At 38.7% G+C, this 18,487-nt stretch overlaps 2 protein-coding genes and 1 pseudogene across 6 annotated transcripts; 2 read left to right on the forward strand and 1 right to left on the reverse strand.

The window, feature by feature from the left end:
* The first annotated feature begins 7,201 nt into the window (after positions 1-7,201).
* Positions 7,202-8,252, forward strand: LOC147918743 (uncharacterized). Its single transcript, XM_087504211.1, has one exon. The coding sequence runs from the start codon at positions 7,202-7,204 to the stop codon at positions 8,222-8,224; it is 1,023 nt and encodes a 340-aa protein (XP_087360337.1). The 3' UTR covers positions 8,225-8,252.
* A 1,747-nt stretch (positions 8,253-9,999) lies between these two features.
* Positions 10,000-14,812, forward strand: LOC109131176 (FBD-associated F-box protein At5g44490-like; annotated as a pseudogene). Its single transcript, XR_015592245.1, has 6 exons — positions 10,000-10,346; positions 11,043-11,155; positions 11,264-11,605; positions 12,882-13,875; positions 13,984-14,152; positions 14,250-14,812. The product of XR_015592245.1 is annotated as an FBD-associated F-box protein At5g44490-like (transcript).
* Positions 14,546-17,294, reverse strand: LOC104770603 (putative 2-carboxy-D-arabinitol-1-phosphatase). 4 transcript variants are annotated; one of them, XR_015593268.1, is made up of 9 exons: positions 16,906-17,294; positions 16,567-16,672; positions 16,258-16,474; positions 16,038-16,156; positions 15,749-15,860; positions 15,529-15,594; positions 15,332-15,430; positions 15,103-15,210; positions 14,546-15,030 (listed from the first exon to the last, which is right to left on the reverse strand). XR_015593268.1 is itself a non-coding variant. In XM_010495051.2 (9 exons), the coding sequence occupies exons 1-9, from the start codon at positions 17,208-17,210 to the stop codon at positions 14,671-14,673; spliced, it is 1,473 nt and encodes a 490-aa protein (XP_010493353.1). In that variant the 5' UTR covers positions 17,211-17,294; the 3' UTR covers positions 14,546-14,670. The 4 variants fall into 4 exon arrangements, 1 of the variants encoding a protein (XP_010493353.1); XR_015593270.1 differs by having other exon boundaries at positions 15,768-15,871; XM_010495051.2 differs by having other exon boundaries at positions 15,768-15,860.
* Between the last annotated feature and the right edge of the window lie 1,193 nt (positions 17,295-18,487).

Raw genomic sequence — 18,487 nt, forward strand, 5'->3', positions numbered from 1 at the left:
TGCGAACGTATGGTACTTGTTTGTTTTATTACGCTCGTATTGATGATTTACTGTGGAGAATTGCCAAGTGGAAAAGCTATTTCTGGAATAAGTTATCTTGGGGAAGTTTCCCTAAGTGGCAAGTTACTAGAGGTTCTTGGACGAACATGAGGGTTGATATTTAGGTGGCGGCGAGTTGATGTCGGCATACTTGAGTATTTGTTTAGTTGAGCTGAGGAAGCAACTAGAGGATTTATGGAGCAAGGGATTTATACGTTCTAGTGTATCACAGTGGAGAGCACTGGTGTTATTTATTAAGAAGAAGGATGGGAGTTTCCGCTTGTGCATTGACTAATGGGGTTTGAACTGGGTCACTGTCAAGAACAAGTACCCTCTTCCCAGGATTGATGAGTTGTTGAATCAGCTGGGAGGTGCTACTCGGTTCTCTAAGGTAGATCTGACGTCGGGTTATCATCAGATACCGATAGATGAGGCAGATGTGAGGAAGACTGCTTTCAGGATGAGGTATGGGCACTATGAGTTTGTTTTGATGCTTTTTGGATTGACTAACGCGCCAGCAGCGTTTATGAGATTGATGAACAATGTGTTTCAGGAGTTTCTGGATGTATCAGTCATCATTTTCATCGACGATATCCTGGTTTATTCTAAGAGTCCTAAGGTGCATGCAGTGCATTTGAGGGCAGTTATGGAGAAGCTGCGGGAGCAGAAGTTGTTTGCTAAGTGGAGCAAGTACAGTTTTTAGCAGCGTGAGATGGGCTTTCTGGGTCACATTGTTTCTGCATAGTGAGTTTCTGTAGATCCGGAGAAGATTCAGGCTATCAGAGATTGGCCTAGACAACAGAATGTCACTAAGATCAGGAGTTTCCTTGGTTTGATAGGTTACTACAGGACCATGAGATGAAGTCTCTGGTAGGAGAGGTCAGTGCGTTGAGCTTGTGTGTGGTTCCTCGAGAACCATTGGGTTAGGAGGCGGCTTATGGAGCGGATCTTCTGAGCAGGGTGTGGTTGGCTCAGGTGAAGGATTTGGGGCTGGTGAATGTCTCTAAGGATGTTGATTCAGAGTATCAGGTCTCAACTAATGGTACTATCTTGGTGCATGGATTTGTGTGCCCAAGGATGAGGATTTGAGATAGGAGATCTTGAGGGAGGCTCATGCGAACATGTTTTTCTATTCATCCAGGTGCGACTAGGATGTACCGTGATCTCAAGAGGTACTATCATTAGGTCGGGATGAAGAAGGTTGTAGCTAGTTGGGTCGCGAGGTGCGACGTGTGTCAGCTGGTGAAGGCTGAGCATCAGGTTCCAAGCGGATTACTAAAGAGTCTACCCATTTCAGAGTGGAAGTGGGATATGATCACAATGGATTTTGTGGTAGGATTGCCAGTGTCACGAACTTTTGATGTTATTCGGGTCATTGTGGACCGGTTGACTAAGTCAGCATATTTTCTATCCATTAAGAAGATTGATGGAGTAGCGGTCTTGGCTAAGAAGTATGTGAGAGAGATAGTCAGATTGCATGGGGTGCCAGCGAGCATTGTGTTTGACAGGGATTCTAAGTTCACTTCGGTGTTCTGGAAGGTATTTCAGGCAGAGATGGGCACTAAGGTGCATATGAGTACAGCTTATCATCCCCAGACAGATGGACAGTCTGAGAGGACGATCCAGACGCTGGAGGATTTGTGTGTTGGATTGGGGTGGCCATTGGGCAGATCACCTGAACCTGGTAGAGTTTGCTTACAACAACAGTTATCAGGCAAGTATTAAGATGGCTCATTATAAGGCTTTGTATGGGAGACCATGTCGTACACCGTTATGTTGGACTCAGCTGGGGGAGAGGAGCATATATGGTGCGGATTTTGTTCAGGAGACCTCGAGAAGATTTGGGTTCTGAGGCTGAACATGAGGGAGGCTCAGGATCGGCAGAAGAGCTATGCTGATAAGAGGAGAAAGGATCTTGAGTTTCAGGTTGACGATAGAGTGTACCTCAAGATGGCTATGTTGCGGGGTCTGAACAGGTCATTGTCAGAGACTAAGTTGAGTCCGAGGTACATGGGTCCGTGCAGAGTGGTTGAGCGGGTGGGACCAGTGGCATATCGGCTGGAGTTGCATGAGGTTATGCGTACGTTCCACAAGGTATTTCATGTGTCGATGCTGAGGAAGTGTCTTCACGAGGGTGACCGGCTGTTGCCTAAGATTCCTGAGGATCTTCAGCCCAACATGACGTTCGAGGCGAGACCGTTGAGGGTACTCGGGAGGAGAGTCAAGGAACTTTGGAAGAAGAAGATTCCTTTGATGAGAGTCCTGTAGGACTGTGATGGAGTAGAGGAGCAGACTTGGGAGCCTGAGGCGAGGATGAAGGCAAGGTTTAAGAAGTGGTTTGAGAAGCCGGCCGCGACTTGAGCTTGTCTAGCCAGGTCTGAGTTGTAGTCCGTGGCTGGAGCGGGTACGGAGTATTCCAGCCCATCTCTCTTGATACTTGGTCGCTTAGGGGTGGTTGGTTGGGCGACTCAGTACTAAGATGAGGTGGTGCTCGGAATGCGGGTTGATGGATTGGATTGTTGTATCTTATTGTTTCTGTTGTATTTTCGTTGAGGTTGTAACGATTATGACATTTTGAGATTAATAAGATGAGTATTTTCCTTTATGTTTGACTGTTGTTGTCATGGGAAAAAGAGAAATAGCTCGGGTTTCTATTTTTGGAAGTTTCCATAAATAGAAAGTTTCCACAAAAGGAAAGTTTCCAGAATTAGAAAGTTTCTAAAAGGGGAATTTTTGTGGGAAGTGTTGAGGTAGATCTAGCCGGGAGATACTCGATGGCATCATGTTTGTTTTTCTCAAGGCCATGTGGGCCCAACTCATGTGATACCGATAGCTCGATGGACTTTGTGGCCAGAGAGTGGGAGTGGTATGAGGCTTCGGATGACGATCCGAGAGCGTGCTTGAGAGTGACGACCCAAGAGCGGGATATTTGAGACTCCCTGGATACCGTAGCTGTGAGCCGCTGCTTGGCAGTGAGCCGATATGTCTTGAGGGTTGCGACCCGAGAGCGGGGGGAGTGTGTGTGAGTGACTTCCTGGATGCCGTAGTTTAAGGCGGTTGGCCTGATAGCGAGCCGGCATGATTCGTTGGTTGCGACCACGAACGGGGGAAGCACTGAGTTGTGAGCAAATAGTGTCTTTGATGCGAGTATATTGGCTAGAGGGAGACCTCATGGTTCAGTCGGAGGTGTGCGGGCTGTTGCGACAGTGCACGGGAAACCTTGGCTGACGGTATTTAGTCCGGTCGGGGACGTGCGGGCCGTGTTGACGGTGGCACGGAGGTCCTTGACAGTTGGACGGTTTTGCGGGATTCGAGGACGAATCCTTGTTGGTGGGGGATAATTGTAACATCCGCGAACCAATTTTTAAGGTTTTGGTGTGGGTGTCGATCGACACTCTTGGTGTATCGATCGACACCATGTTTTCTGGTTTGGTCCGGTTCGTTTTAATTGCTGTTTGGTTTGGTTTGGTTCAAGGAAAATCCCTAAATCGTGTTATAAGTGGAGAAGCGACAAATTAAGGGTTTTAGGGTGTCTTGTCGCCGTTTTCAGAGATAGAGAGAGAGGAGAGAGCCTATTGTGGTGTGAAGGAGATTAAAAGAGAAAGATCAGAATCGTTAGGGTTTGGGAGGAAACAGTTTCGGCATATCAAATCGTTCTCAAAGGTAATGAAATTTGGTAGGTTTATTCCCAAGTCTTTCATCGTCATTCGCCTTCTTACAGAAGTAGATTTGGATTTAAACTCGATGAGTTATTGGCAGTTTCGTGAGACACGTTTTCTCAGACGCGAGTTGGGACCATCGGAGATTGTAACTGAGATCGTGGTCTTGTGTGGTTCCTGATCGTGCTGAAATTTTGTGGGAGGCTTGGTGACATCTAGGGGTAGCTTTTCACCGGAGAGATTTGATAGTTAACGGTTGGGTTTTATTTTAGGGTTTCGTCTTTGAGACTGTTCTTTTCTGATGTTTCTGTCCAGTTTTGCTATAAGTCGTTTTTGGTTGTGTGGCTTGTTATAGGGCGTTTCTGGGCTGTTTCAGACGTTAGGAGGGTCTCAACTGGTTGTATTGGTTGTTATAATCAGTTGATAAGGTGAGTGCTTGACCATGGTTGATCTAAGCATGAGATCTCTCTTGTTTGGGTGTTTTCTTTGCTGTTTGTGTTGTTTTGTTGCTTGGGTTCGTTGCTTTTATGATTCCCAGTGATTTCCGAGGTAATTGGGTGAGTTTGAGACGGATTCGAGATGATTTGGAAGGGGAGTTCGACGTTCGTGTTCGCGCAGATCGTGTCTGCAGAAGAGGCATCGGTCGACACTGTTTAGCATCGGTCGACACCATTGTTTGTAGTATCGATCGACACCGTGAGGCATCGGTCGACACTGGTCTCAGCCGAGACTTGTTTTCCTGGTTTGATGTATTGTTGTGTGTTGTTTGTTTTGCTTAAACATGAGGGTCTCATATGCTTGTGTGTATAACCTAGTAGATGGGAGGACGGCCTCACTAAGTATTTATGATAATACTTACGCATCTCAATTGTTGTTTGTGGTGTGCAGGTAAAGGCAAAAGTGTGATCGTGGAATCATGGCGATGAGGAGGAGGATGATCTAGGGTCTCGTTTGTGTGTTATTGGACTTGTTGGTTATGTTGTTGGAACCTTGGTTAGTGTTATGGTAGATTGCCGGATAGAATGGTTAGGAATGTTATAGTATTGATGATTTGTTGGTTTTGTATTATTGGTATGTTTCCGCTGTGCTTAATGTTATTGCTGGTTTAATGTTGAGTTGTGGTTTGGGTTGGTTAATTAAGTAGTATGGGATGCTTAATTATATATTGTTTTTAATTATTAAAAAAAAAAAGGGGTCGGGTTGTTTCAATTATCATATAAATTACATGATTATCATGCTCACATATTACTCTATTAAATCATTACAAAGTGCATAGAGCATTTAATAGTTACTTTGGAATCAATTAAACAATTATCATTCAACAAAAACTATGAACAACTTCGCCAAACTCATCTCTTTATTCCCTCCTCCTCCAACATATTTTCCTCATCTGTGGCCTCAACATAGGCCCCTTTAATTTACTCCCAATTGTTTGAAAAGATATATAAATGGATCAAAGCAAAATTCTGGGGTGTACCAAAAACCAAAAGCTTAGTAAGTGCAAAAAGATAGTATATATACAATAATAAATATAAAAGAGAAAGGTACTCTAGCTTGGTAAGTGCAAAAGGATAGTATATATTAGGATTCTCATGTATGTCATATGGTAGTATGAATCTGAACTCACCAGAAATAAATATAGAATATAAAAAAATAAAATTAAACATTTAACAAATTTTGGAAATAAAACTATAAAATCGAATCACCTATATGTTATTATTAAAAACAGATACAAATATATTTGCCAACCCCATGAATATTCCTAACAATGCTATCGAACTAAACATGCATTAAAAATTGTAAAGTCTTAGAAATGTAATATACGAAAATAATGCATCAATTAAACAAACATCAAATCCAGAAAAATAAGAACAGGAATATCATAATAACTCCTGCTATAACAGCTAAAATTTGAAGAACATGAACCTATCTCTTGTGTGTACTGGATGCTTGTAGTGTAGGGTGAATGTCATATATATATAGTGTTTGAGCTGATGGTAGGGTTTCGTCATTGTGAATGTTCTAAAGTCTTGATTAGCAAGTTTGGAATATACTTTTCTCGATTTGGTTTGTTTTGATTTATGCAAGGTTGTTAAGGTATATTAATCTAATATGCTCGATTAATGGTAATTGTATTTACACCATTATTGCCACAATCATTTAGGGTTTTAATTTCGTAAGGTGAATGAGTATTTTAGAAATCTGGAATAAATCTTAATAATGCATATTAATCAGCAATCTAATAAGATATTAGCAAATATGTAATCGTTTATTAAATTCAAATTAAATCTTTCCTAAAATACAATCGACTATAATTGGTTGCTATATTATAGGGATGTAAATAAGTAGAGTTTAACTAAAATATAAGATTTGTGTGACTAAGTGGATCTGAATACACAATTTATGCCATAAATTTTGTTTGGTGAAACCCGGCCGAAAATATTTTGCAATATTAGGGAGGATCCGATTAATTGAATCGGTTATAATTTTAAGTAAAAACCCGACCCGAAATAGACAAAAAGTGATAGCACAATTTGTACTTAAAAAATGTTAAGATAGATGTATATATAGATTTAAGAGTTTATATAGTCTCTAAAGATCTATTAAAATATGTTTGGAGATTTTTATGGGATTAACAATTTAATGCGTAGAGTTGTTTTTAGAAAAATCGAAATGTATAGATGTTGTCGAGATTTTTATGGAAATAAACATAACAAAATTAGGTCGATTTAAATAGTTCCATTAATTGAGTTTTTATGAAATGTTATTTTAGGAAAATCTGTAGGGGTTAATGTTGCAAAAATACAAATTAAATAAGATAAACTTCAAGAGCATAAACCAAAATATACTTCAAAAATGTTAATATTGTTATAAAGAAGTGATTATTCATCACTAAACATGACACATGTTTTAACACTTGTCATGTTTATCTCTTTTGATTAAGTGACTCATCATTTGTTTTGTACCTATAAATATGTGATGAGAGTGAGATATAGACAATATATAAGATTTCAAAGTAAAAAGAGATGTGTTAGTGTCCCTCACCCTCTCCCTCACCATCACGTTTCTTCTCTACTTTCTTTGTGCAATTACACAATTGCATAAACATAAGCATATACATACACACATATATATATATATAATAATCTTCTATATTTGCGTTATTATCTACAACATGTTATCAGCACGATCGTCTCTCTGCTCCAACCGATCTAACCGTTTCTATACAGATCAATCTTTTGAGGTAACATCTAATTTATGTCGAATTTGTTTATTTAAAATTTCTTTAAATTCCTTCAAATTCAAGAATATATATATGAGATATTTACGGAGTAAAAGGACTATGTCTTCTCCTTGATCATATAGATCTACATTCTTGATCAGAAAGATAGGCTCTGCCTTTTCGATCATATGTTAAGATTTATATTATATTATGGAAGGCTCTGCCTCCTCAAAATCTCATGAATAAATTAATAATGGACTTATTATTCATGTAGATAATTATGTCAAATCTCGCCAGACTTGAAATCCTTGCCCTTGATGTATCTGGAAAAAATTATATGACATGGGCATCGGATGCACGAATGCATCTGAGATCGGATGGGCTTTTAAGCACCATCGATCCGTCGAAAACGACGTCAGATGAGGATAAGGCCAAAGCCATGGTGTTTTTACGCCACCACCTCCACGATAATCTGAAAAATGAGTACATCACGAAAGAAGATCCTGTAGATCTTTGGCAATCACTCAAAGATAGGTTTGATCACCATAAATATGTGATCTTACCAAAGGCTAGACATGAGTGGTTAAATCTCCAGTTCTTGGATTACAAAAGTGTTGGTGAATTTAATTCCGCTATGTTCGAAATCACCTCCAGGATGGCTTTGTGTGGCGAAGAAGTGAGCGATTATGATATGATCGAAAAAACGCTCTCAACTTTTCATCCTGGAAATGTAATCCTGCAAGAACAATACCGGACCAAAGGATACACTCGATTTTCTGAGTTAATGCACGTTCTTCTTGTTGCTGAACAAAATAATCAACTCGTGATGCTGAATCATCAAACTCGCCCATCTGGATCAGCTCCACTTCCAGAAGTGAATGTTGCTTCATCCAGTTATAATTGGCAAGGACGAGGACGCGGACGCGGTCGAGGCCGTGGCCGTGGTCGTGGACGTGGAGGAGGTCGTGGCCGAGGTAGAGGAAGAGGTCACTATTCTAATAGCTTCAACGCTGGAAAAGCCAACAACGATCTTCATATAAATGATGCCAGCCGCATTATAAAGAAAAAAGATGAGAGTATTTGTTACAGATGCGGCATGAAAGGTCATTGGTACCAAACTTGTCGTATACCAAAGCATTTGGCCGATCTATATCAAGCGTCTCAAAAAGAAAAAGAAAGAGACGTTGAGACCAATCTCATCTCAAATGAAGCTGGACCTTCCTACCATGGTCTCAATGATGAAACTCATCTGGATATCGCAGATTTCCTCGTCAATCAAGAGAGCGGAAAATCATGCGATTAAAATCTTTATGTAAAATAATGCTTGTAAAACTTTTGGTGTTTAAAGTCTTTTTGTAATATATTTTAAATCTCCTAAGACTTTGTTATATATTAATGCATATTTTATGAATGTTTTATCTCCAGAAAATGTCAACTTTTGAGATTGAGGACGAAGAAATGTGTCTAGCAGATAGTGCTACTACGCACTCAATATTTAGAGATAAAAAATATTTCTCCTCTCTCAAAATAAATGACTCCGCTAAAAGCGTGAGCACTATATCTGGAAATGCAAAGATTATAATGGGCTTTGGCGAAGCCAATTTTTCAATGCCAAGGGGAACAAAATTTGAAATAAAAGATGCATTATATTCCCCTAAGTCTCAACGAAACTTGATAAGTTTCAGAGATATCCGAAGAAATGGATATAATATAAAGACTATGAATAAGAATGGCAATGAATATCTTTGCATCAAATCCGAGGAAAAACATATATTGGAAGAGTTACCAATGTTATCCTCTGGATTATATTGCACAAAAATAAATGTATTCGCATCGTATGTTACAGTAAACTCAAAGTTTACTAATACGTTTAAGATTTGGCATGAGAGACTTGGACATCCTGGTTCAATCATGATGCGAAAAATTGTGCAAAATTCTAATGGCCACCCGTTAAAAAACCAGAAAATTTATTGTTCTGGTGAGTTTTCATGTGATGCATGTTCTCAAGGAAAACTCATAATTAGGCCATCGCCAACCAAAGTCGGGAATGAATTGCCAATATTCTTAGAGAGAATACATGGTGATATATGTGGACATATTCACCCTTCATGCGGGCCATTTCGTTATTTTATGGTAATGATTGACGCATCTAGTAGATGGTCATATGTGTGTCTTTTGACAACACGAAATACGGCTTTCACAAAATTCATTTCCCAAATAATCAGGTTAAAAGCACAATTCCCTGATTATGCCATAAAGAAAGTAAGGCTTGATAACGCTGGTGAATTCCTTTCACAAGCTTTTAATGAATATTGTATGTCAATGGGAATTGATGTTGAACATCCGGTCCCTCATGTTCATACACAAAATGGCATGGCTGAATCTTTGATTAAACGGTTACAACTCATTGCTAGACCATTGATATTGAGAACAAAACTCCCAATTTCTATATGGGGTCATGCTATATTGCATGCTGCAGCATTGGTCCAAATATGACCAAGTGCATACAATACATATTCCCCTTTACAATTAACGTCTGGTCAAGAACCAAACATTTCTCATCTCCGTGTTTTTGGATGTACGGTTTATGTTCCTATAGCCCCACCGCAAAGAACAAAAATGGGGCCACAAAGGAGATTGGGAATATACGTCGGTTATGCATCACCGAGTATCATAAATTATCTTGAACCACAAACTGGTGATATGTTTACAGCACGTTTTGCTGATTGCCATTTTAATGAAGATGAATTTCCAGCGTTAGGGGGAGGAATTAAACAGGTACCAAAAGAGATTACATGGAATACACCATCTTTGGTACATCTTGACCCCCCTACGAATCAACGTGAGCTGGAAGTTCAGAAAATTGTACATTTACAAAATTTGGCAAATCAATTACCAGATGCGTTCACAGATACAAAAAGGGTGACAAAATCACATATTCCCGCTGCAAATGCACCATCAAGAGTTGAAATTCCAAAAGAGGAAATCGATGGGAAAAAGGATAATGAGCCTAAAGTTCAATTGAAACGGGGGAGGCCAATAGGTTCTAAAGATAAAAATCCCCGAAAGAAAAAGAAAATGGGAGACGGAAATGAAAAGGTTCAAGAGGAACCAAGTGAAGAGAAAAGTCAGCAGGAAGACGATACAGAAAATTATGAGATCTCTATTAACTATGCCCAAGATGGAAAATTATGGGCTAGAAATGAAATCGATGATGAAAATGGAATATTTTCTTTTTCTGTATCTAAAGAGATCGATTATGAAAATGATGATCCTGATCCAAGGTCTATGTCAGAGTGCCAACAAAGGCCTGACTGGGAGAAATGGAAAAGTGCAATGCAAACTGAATTGTTCTCCCTTAATAAAAGAAATGTCTTCGGACCTATTGTCACTGCATCTAATGATATAAAACCTGTTGGGTGCAAGTGGGTTTTCGTGAGAAAGAGAAATGAGAAAGATGAGATAACACGATATAAAGCCCGACTTGTTGCACAAGGTTTTTCTCAAAGGCCGGGAGTTGATTATGAGGAAACATATTCTCCGGTCATGGATGCAATTACATTCATATACTTAATGAGTCTAACACCTTCTAATAATTTAGAAATGTACCTTATGGATGTAGTGACAGCGTATTTATATGGATCATTGGATAATGAAATATACATGAAAATTCCAGAAGGATTTAAGGTTCCTGAGACTTTAACGGAAAAGCCTAATGAGATATATGCGGTAAAATTACAGCGATCACTTTACGGATTAAAACAATCTGGACGCATGTGGTATAATCGCTTAAGCGATTACTTATTGAAGAAAGGATATGTAAATAATGAAATATGCCCTTGCATCTTTATAAAGAAATCCTCATCGGGATTTGTGATCATTGCTGTATATGTTGATGATCTCAATATAATTGGAACTCAAAAGGAGATTGATGATGCTAGAACTCATATGAAAGAAAAGTTCGAAATGAAAGATCTTGGAAAGACAAAATTTTGTCTCGGTCTTCAAATAGAACATCTCCAAGATGGAGTATTTGTGCATCCGTCAAATTATACGAAAAAGATTTTAAAGCGCTTTTATATGGATAAAGCGACTCCTTTGAGTACTCCAATGGTCGGTAGGTCCCTGAATGTTGACACAGATCCATTCAGACCTTGTGAAGAGAATGAAAAAATACTTGGTCCCGAAGTACCTTATATGAGTGCTATCGGTGGACTTATGTATCTTGCAAATTGTACCTGACCAGACATTGCATTTGCAACTAATTTACTTGCAAGATACAACTCAGCTCCTACCCGCAGGCACTGGAATGGAATTAAGCACATATTACGTTATCTTCAAGGTACGATTGACTTGGGATTGTTGTATCGTAGAAACTCTGCGTTTGGTCTAGTTGGTTTTGCAGATGCAGGATATTTATCGGATCCACATAAATCTCGATCCCAAACTGGATATGTTTTCACTATTGGAGGAACTGCAATCTCATGGTGCTCACAGAAACAGACTTTGGTCGCCACTTCCTCAAATCATGCAGAAATAATTGCTCTCCATGAAGCATCAAGGGAATGTGTATGGCTGAGATCAATGACTAACCACATACAAGAATCAAGTGGAATAATCACCAAGAAAGAGCCAACAACATTATTCGAAGACAATGCTGCTTGTGTCGCCCAAATCAAAGAAGGTTACATCAAGAGCGACAGAATAAAGCATATACCTCCAAGATTTTTCTCCTACACTCAAGAACTCGAGCAAAAGAAGGAAGTTGATATCCAACATATCCGCTCAAGTGACAATGCAGCAGACCTATTCACAAAGGCGCTTCCGACTACCATATTCAGAAAGCATATTCATAGCATCGGAATGCGTCATCTACGAGATCTTTGAAGAAAAGACCACTCATATCTTTTCCAGGGGGAGATTACGTCTTTGTACTCTTTTTTCCTTGTCATGGTTTTTATCCCAATGGGTTTTTCCATGATAAGGTTTTTAATGAGGCAGTACGTAATTCTCTAGTGATGAATATTCAAGGGGGAGTGTTATAAAGAAGTGATTATTCATCACTAAACATGACACATGTTTTAACACTTGTCATGTTTATCTCTTTTGATTAAGTGACTCATCATTTGTTTTGTACCTATAAATATGTGATGAGAGTGAGATATAGACAATATATAAGATTTCAAAGTAAAAAGAGATGTGTTAGTGTCCCTCACCCTCTCCCTCACCATCACGTTTCTTCTCTACTTTTTTTTGCAATTACACAATTGCATAAACATAAGCATATACATACACATATATATATATATATAATAATCTTCTATATTTGCGTTATTATCTACAACAAATATAGATATATATATATATACGTAAATCTTTACTAACGGACAATTTGTTTTCTTCGAACCAGAGAAGTCAAAAGGGCCTCCGGCCCAAAAAAAATATATATATATATTTCCTGTTTGTGTAAGATGTTTTGAAAAAGTATTTTTGTTTCATTGTTTTTAAGTTTCTAAACAGTTTTTATATTAATTTTATATTTTATATTATGTATTCTTGTGTATGATTGGTTAATCCTTTTTAAAGTAAACATTTTTTAATATGCATGTTTTTACCTAAAACATTTTATATTTTGAAATGGATGAAGTATTTATTAGGGTTTTGTTTGAGTGAAGTAATCAGCAAGTATACATGATCACCAGAGTAACCTAATTAATACAGTAATCGAGTTACTGGACCCAAAAGGCCCAAATAAAAAGATCGAAAATTTTCAATTACGTTGATCTGACCTGAGACAACGAGAGGAGAGAGAAATAAGCCAATTGGCATAAACTTTAATAATTGTACTCTCTCATTTGTATTTTTTTTTCTTTCTCTCTTCTCTTCGAGATGCGCACGTCACTCATAACCTTAAACCCATAATAGTGATTTGATTTGACTTCATTGCTAACTAAATCCAGATTCAGCTTTGATGGAGGAAAAGAAAGCGAAAAGAAGATCCGTGAAACCGTCCCAAGGTTTCTCAAGTGCAAGAGAGGATTTGATAAGCAAATTACCCGATACTCTTGTATCTCCCGACAGAGGAGGCTATTAGGACTAGTGTTTTGTCCAATAGGTGGAAAAGTCTTTGGCTTTTGATTCCCGAGTTGGATTTGGACTCTAAAGAGTTCCCAGATCACAATGCCTTGTGGTTTTTACGGACAAGTTCCTAAATTTCTCTAGGGAACACAAGTGATCATGCTTGCACAGTTGCACAAGCTCAAGCTAAGGATTCACAAGGGTGAGTATGATCAGTCTTGCGTCACACGTTGGATAAACTTTGTGTCAAGGCGTAAACTTAAGCATCTTGATGTTAATTAAGTGTTTTCTTGTGGAGCCTAAGTGTTTTGAAGTGATTCACATAAGCCTTTATATATGTGAGACACTTCTTAACCTAAGACTTCATCGGGTATCATTTGGTAGGTTTGAGTCTATTTCATTACCTCGTCTCAAAACTATGCGTTTAGAGCAAAATGCATATGCTAATGAGGAGGTTCTAGAGTCGCTTATCTCATCTTGCCCTGTTCTTGAAGATTTGAGCATTGTTAGAAGGGTACATGATAACGTAAAGGTTTTACACTTTTACGTGTTCACTCTCAAACACTAACCCGTCTCAGTGTAAGCTTTTCTATTGGTGAGACTGTTGTGGCAGTGCATAGTTATTCTAAAGAAGAAACAGGGCTTTGGATTGATGCCCCTAGACTCAAGTATCTGTATTTCGAAAATGAAATATCAAAGAGTAAAACCATAAGCAATACTGGTTCCTTAGTTAAGGTCAGTTTTGTTGACTCCTGTTGTAGACGTTCGTATCCTTCTGATTGGCTCGACTTATCATAGCAACAAGTTGTCCGTAATTTTTTCACTGGTATCTCCAAAGCTAGGGATATCATGATCTTCTCTGAGAGAATTATGGAGGTATGTGTCTATAATATATTTATTTAATTTACACCAGTCTGTTTCACGAAATTTAGCTAACCCCATAGCCTTCTCTTTTTCCTTTTTCTTTCTTTTTTAGGCAAGTAGTTAATCTCTGCCTACTTGCAAGTACAACCAATGCCCCAGTTTTGCAACCTGTCCTGTTTGGAAGCAGAGTTTTATCACTCTGATGTGAGAATTCTGTCAACCTTTCTTGAAAGCTGTCCGAATCTAACATCCATCGTCTTGCTGATAACTTGCACTAACCTAGAGTTTTGACTTAATAAGAAATGTGTTAAATTAAATTCATCTTTTAATTTATTAATCTTTATGTATGTTGTAGGATTTAACTCATTGTAATGCGTATCAGGATCCAATAAGTATCTCGTCCGTGCCTCAGTGTTTGTTGTCATCCCTCGAGTTTGTAGAGATAAAAAACAGATTCACGGGAAGGACGGTTGAAACTTATGTGGGAAGGTACTTTGTAAAAAACTCGGTAGTTCTCAAGAAACTTGTTGTGCACTTGAGCGATACCATGCAAAAATCAGGTTTGGTTTACTTAAGGGATCTCCTTGCATTTCCAAGGCCGTCTAACTGTCAAATCGTATATGTTGTTGACGGTTATAAAGACTTTTAGGTGGGTCTATCTATGATTGGAATTGGATTTTGATTTTGTTGAATTCTATAATGATGTATTTGCAAATACTCTGGACACAGCTGTCAGATGATGTTATAGGATTCCAAACTATATTTCATGCAGTTTTTTTGCTATATCGGGTTTAAAGACAAGCTTCTTCAGGCGGGTCTTGTGATGGGGATGCACCACCTTCCAAGATGAGCGGTGTAGTTTGTGCAACGGATTACTCCTTTTCTGCTAGGACCATCCGGAAAATCTATGACGCTGATGCTACCTGCGTCTAGGTGGAACAACCCGAGCCCTTCTTTAGTGAGGTTAAGGCATTGTGCTATGAGAGATATGTGAGCTATTGGAGGACCAACCACCACCATGGTGTCTCCTGGATTTGACTCCTCGTCCGACAGTTCGTCTAAGAGTGATTCCCATGCTTTCCCGGATCTGTTCCATAGAGCTGAAACCGCTTCTTCGTCTAATTGACTTAGCCAACCAGGTTGGATCGATGCAATCACATCGTTATCCTGCAGAATTGAGGGGTCAAAACGATCAAATCAGTGTTCACTTTACTACTGCATCAGGATAAGTAATCTTGCCTTATTGGATTTGTCAAGAACACTCTCAACATTGAGCTCATTCATTTGTTTCGTTTTCACGTAGCGAGGCACACTATCTACACCCAAACAACCCGCAGCTTCTTGCACCTATCAACTCTTTAAACCGTTAAATAGAAAATAAACAAGATTCTGAAGAAATAGATTTCTTCAAGTCTTCACTTTGTTAAGAAAATTGAACCTACGTAGATAGAGATGTTATAAAACTTACGCGGGATATTGCTCCAGCAGTCTCAATGGAGGCTGTGTCAGGGCTGCAAACTATTGAACTTACCCTCAGATCAAGAAGAAGCTCTGCGATTTTCTGTGACTGCAACAACAACAAGTAACCATTTTTGAAGAGTAACTAGAAGCAGGTTTTGAGAACTATTTTACAATTGTCCTTCACAAAACTCATGTGTATGTTACCTGTATCACACCAAGCATGTTCATTGGCTGATCATTAGTGGCTGCTTGGTTAACAACTGCAGAATCCTGAATGTTGAAAAACGAAGAAAATTAGATAAAATTTGACAAAGTCTCCCAACTTTTCTTATCTCAGGGACTAGTGTAAAGAGCCAAACACCTTCCACACGCATCCATGGAGTTTCAATTCTGGAAATAAAGATGAATTAAGAGAATTACGTACGGAACTCATACAGCTATACCTCATGATCCCCCTGACCATGGCAGACAAGTATGATCCGCTTACTAGCTTTCCGGCCACCAGAACTTCCACCAGATAGAGGGGAATTAGGTGTCTGCATTATTACTACAAAAACAGTAAGCAGAATTTTGACTACCTCTAATATTTTAAACGCAACTAAGATGATTAAGACTTATGAGTCTAAGTGAAAGCCAGACATATCTTTTAATTAAAGAAGAGCTTCCATGTACCATAAAAAAAACAAAGGGTAAGCTTGCCTTCCACAGTTTACCTGATTTAGTCGATTAAGACATACTTGAGGCGGTCCACCGTCAGCTCTTGGTGTGAAGTCCAGTACGCTTACACCGCAATTACTCTGCAACAAACTCCTAAAATATTCTGTTTCCAGTCCTGTCACATCAACCAAAGACCGCATATGTAAAAAAAAAAAAGTCAACAGACAAATGAAAAATCGGCTATGTGTTGAAAGAAGAAGAAAAAAGAACAAGTACCAATTGCAGTTGCCACAAGAGCCTGATTAATAGCATTATGAGCAACAACAAGAACAGACTTGCTCTCATGAGCAAGAATACCAGGCCAACAGCTTCTAGCACGTGACCATAACTCTCGTACTGGATAATGGCCATCAATGCTAAAGTTTGCCGGATCTTCTTGCCATTTCCTAAAAGCTTCACCGAACTTTTCTTTTCCTTCTTTCTTAAGTACTCCCTAGAACAAGAGTTTAAGAACAAGTACAATGACTGGTCTATGAAAAAATCTATATATGTCCCCCATCATCACATCACACAGCTTAAACTTACTTGAAAAGAGTAAAGATCAATTTCTCTGAGTTCGTAGTTGAAAATCATCTCACTCTCTCGACTTCCCCATATGATTTCAGCTGTTTTCTTTGATCTCTTCAATGGACTAAACACACAAATGTATAACAAATTCAGCCAATTTGCTTTAACAACAACAAAAATCTCCAATACTAAAAACAAGAACACAACAATGCGGTGGATACTAATTCTAAACAAATCAATCTGAATCATCTAATTGTTTTCGAATCTAATCGATCCAAACAACTCAATTCGATCTATAGATTCCAAAATCACTAGATTTCAAAACCGATTCAATAGACCTAACGGAAAATGCAGAACCTGGTGAAGCAGACATCGAAGGAGTCTCCGGCGAGCATCTGCCGAGAGATATCGGCCTGAGACTCGCCTTTATTCGTCAAAACGGAGAAATCGGAGCTTCCTTGAATCCTCCCTTCTTCGTTCCACGTGCTCTGTCCATGTCTCACGAGAACCACTCGCTTCGGCGGCGTCTTCGCGGTGCCTTGGTCTTGTAAGCTCGATGATGATTGAATCCGGAAGCGGCGGCGAGTCGAATTTGGCCGGCGGGTTTGGTGGAGGAGACTCCGATTGGGTGAAATCGGACTAGTGAGTGGCAGAGAAATCATTTTATTTTCTTTATTTATTTTTAATTTCCGAGAAAATAAGAATATGATTTTTTCAGTTGATTTTCTCTATTTAGCGGGAAGTTCGATTTTTTATCATGCTTTTTTTGGTTTTGTAGTATTTGGGCCTTCGAGGGTCGGCCCAATATCTCGATTTTTTTTGAGAAATACCCTAAACTAGCACTAATTTATATTTTTCTTTCAAAGTTAGCACACAAGTTTAAATATTCCAAAACTAGCATTATTATGATTTTTTCTTAAATAATAAAATTAATTATTATTTTGTTACTTACAATTTTGAAAGCTTAAGTAAAGCTTCCAATGATGCTTGACGTGAAGCTTCCGATCTTCTTCTTCTTCTTCATATATCAGTTTTGATCTTAGATTTTGAGATTTATGACGTGATTCTTATGGCTTTTAATTGAAAAATTAGACAAATTTGCAGTCAATCTGATCTGATGATTATTGGAAGAAGATGAAGAAGAAGAAGCAGAACGAAGATGGTAGAAGAAGCAAAGGAGGAACGAAGATGGAAGAAGAAGAATGAAGATGGATGATTTTTGAGGAGAACGAAGATTGGTCGGAGAAGCCGCGTCGTTACCATGTAACGGTGACGCGAGGTCCTCGTTACTCCGTTCTCAGCCAGAACCTTCTTTGAGATTCCAGAAGAAATTCTTCTACGATATGTACGTTTGATTAAGAGTGGTGGTCTTAGAGCTAAACCAATGTTTGGGTATTGAAATTGTTGGGAACTGTTGGGTAATGAATAAAATCTGATTATGAGTGGTGGTTTGAATTGTTGGGTATTGGAATCTGAACTGTGAATGAAATGGAAAATCATGGGTAATCTTGAAGCTGACATGTGTATTTGAGTGCTACTCTCTCCTATGTGGACACCAAAGTTGTTGCATACCAAGTGTTTGATATAATGTCATTGATAACAAAGCAGTTGGTAAAGAGTACGAAAGTTTGTCATCGTCTTCGATGTCGATGTCTTCGGCTTATACTTCGTCGATGATGGAGTTGGCTAGTAGTGTTGATGATGCGGAGTACATCGGGTGAGGATCTTCTGGTTATGATCATCGTCATTTTTGGGGTTTCTGAATATTTAGGAAAATCTTCCTAAATTGCAAGAATGTCTTGCTAGACATCGTGAAATCCTTCCTAAATCTAAAGAAATGAGTTTTTGGATCTTTTAATTTATGTTTTGCCATAATGTATCACATATTACTCTATTTGGTGAGTGATATTTGATTTTATTTTGTGCACATCATGATTTT

The sequence above is a fragment of the Camelina sativa genome, chromosome 20, assembly GCF_030686135.1.
Source record: "Camelina sativa cultivar CO46 ecotype springtype chromosome 20, ASM3068613v1".
In the NCBI taxonomy this organism is placed as follows: domain Eukaryota; kingdom Viridiplantae; phylum Streptophyta; class Magnoliopsida; order Brassicales; family Brassicaceae; genus Camelina; species Camelina sativa.

Coding starts and splice junctions, on each gene's coding strand:
- LOC147918743 (XM_087504211.1), top strand. CDS start 7,202: ATGTCAAATCTCGCCAGACTTGAAATCCTTGCCCTTGATGTATCTGGA.
- LOC104770603 (XM_010495051.2), bottom strand. CDS start 17,210: ATGATTTCTCTGCCACTCACTAGTCCGATTTCACCCAATCGGAGTCTC. Junction 15,861..16,037: donor GTCTTAATCGACTAAATCAG/GTAAACTGTGGA, acceptor GTAATAATGCAG/ACACCTAATTCCCCTCTATC. Junction 15,595..15,767: donor ATGGTCAGGGGGATCATGAG/GTATAGCTGTAT, acceptor TTCAACATTCAG/GATTCTGCAGTTGTTAACCA.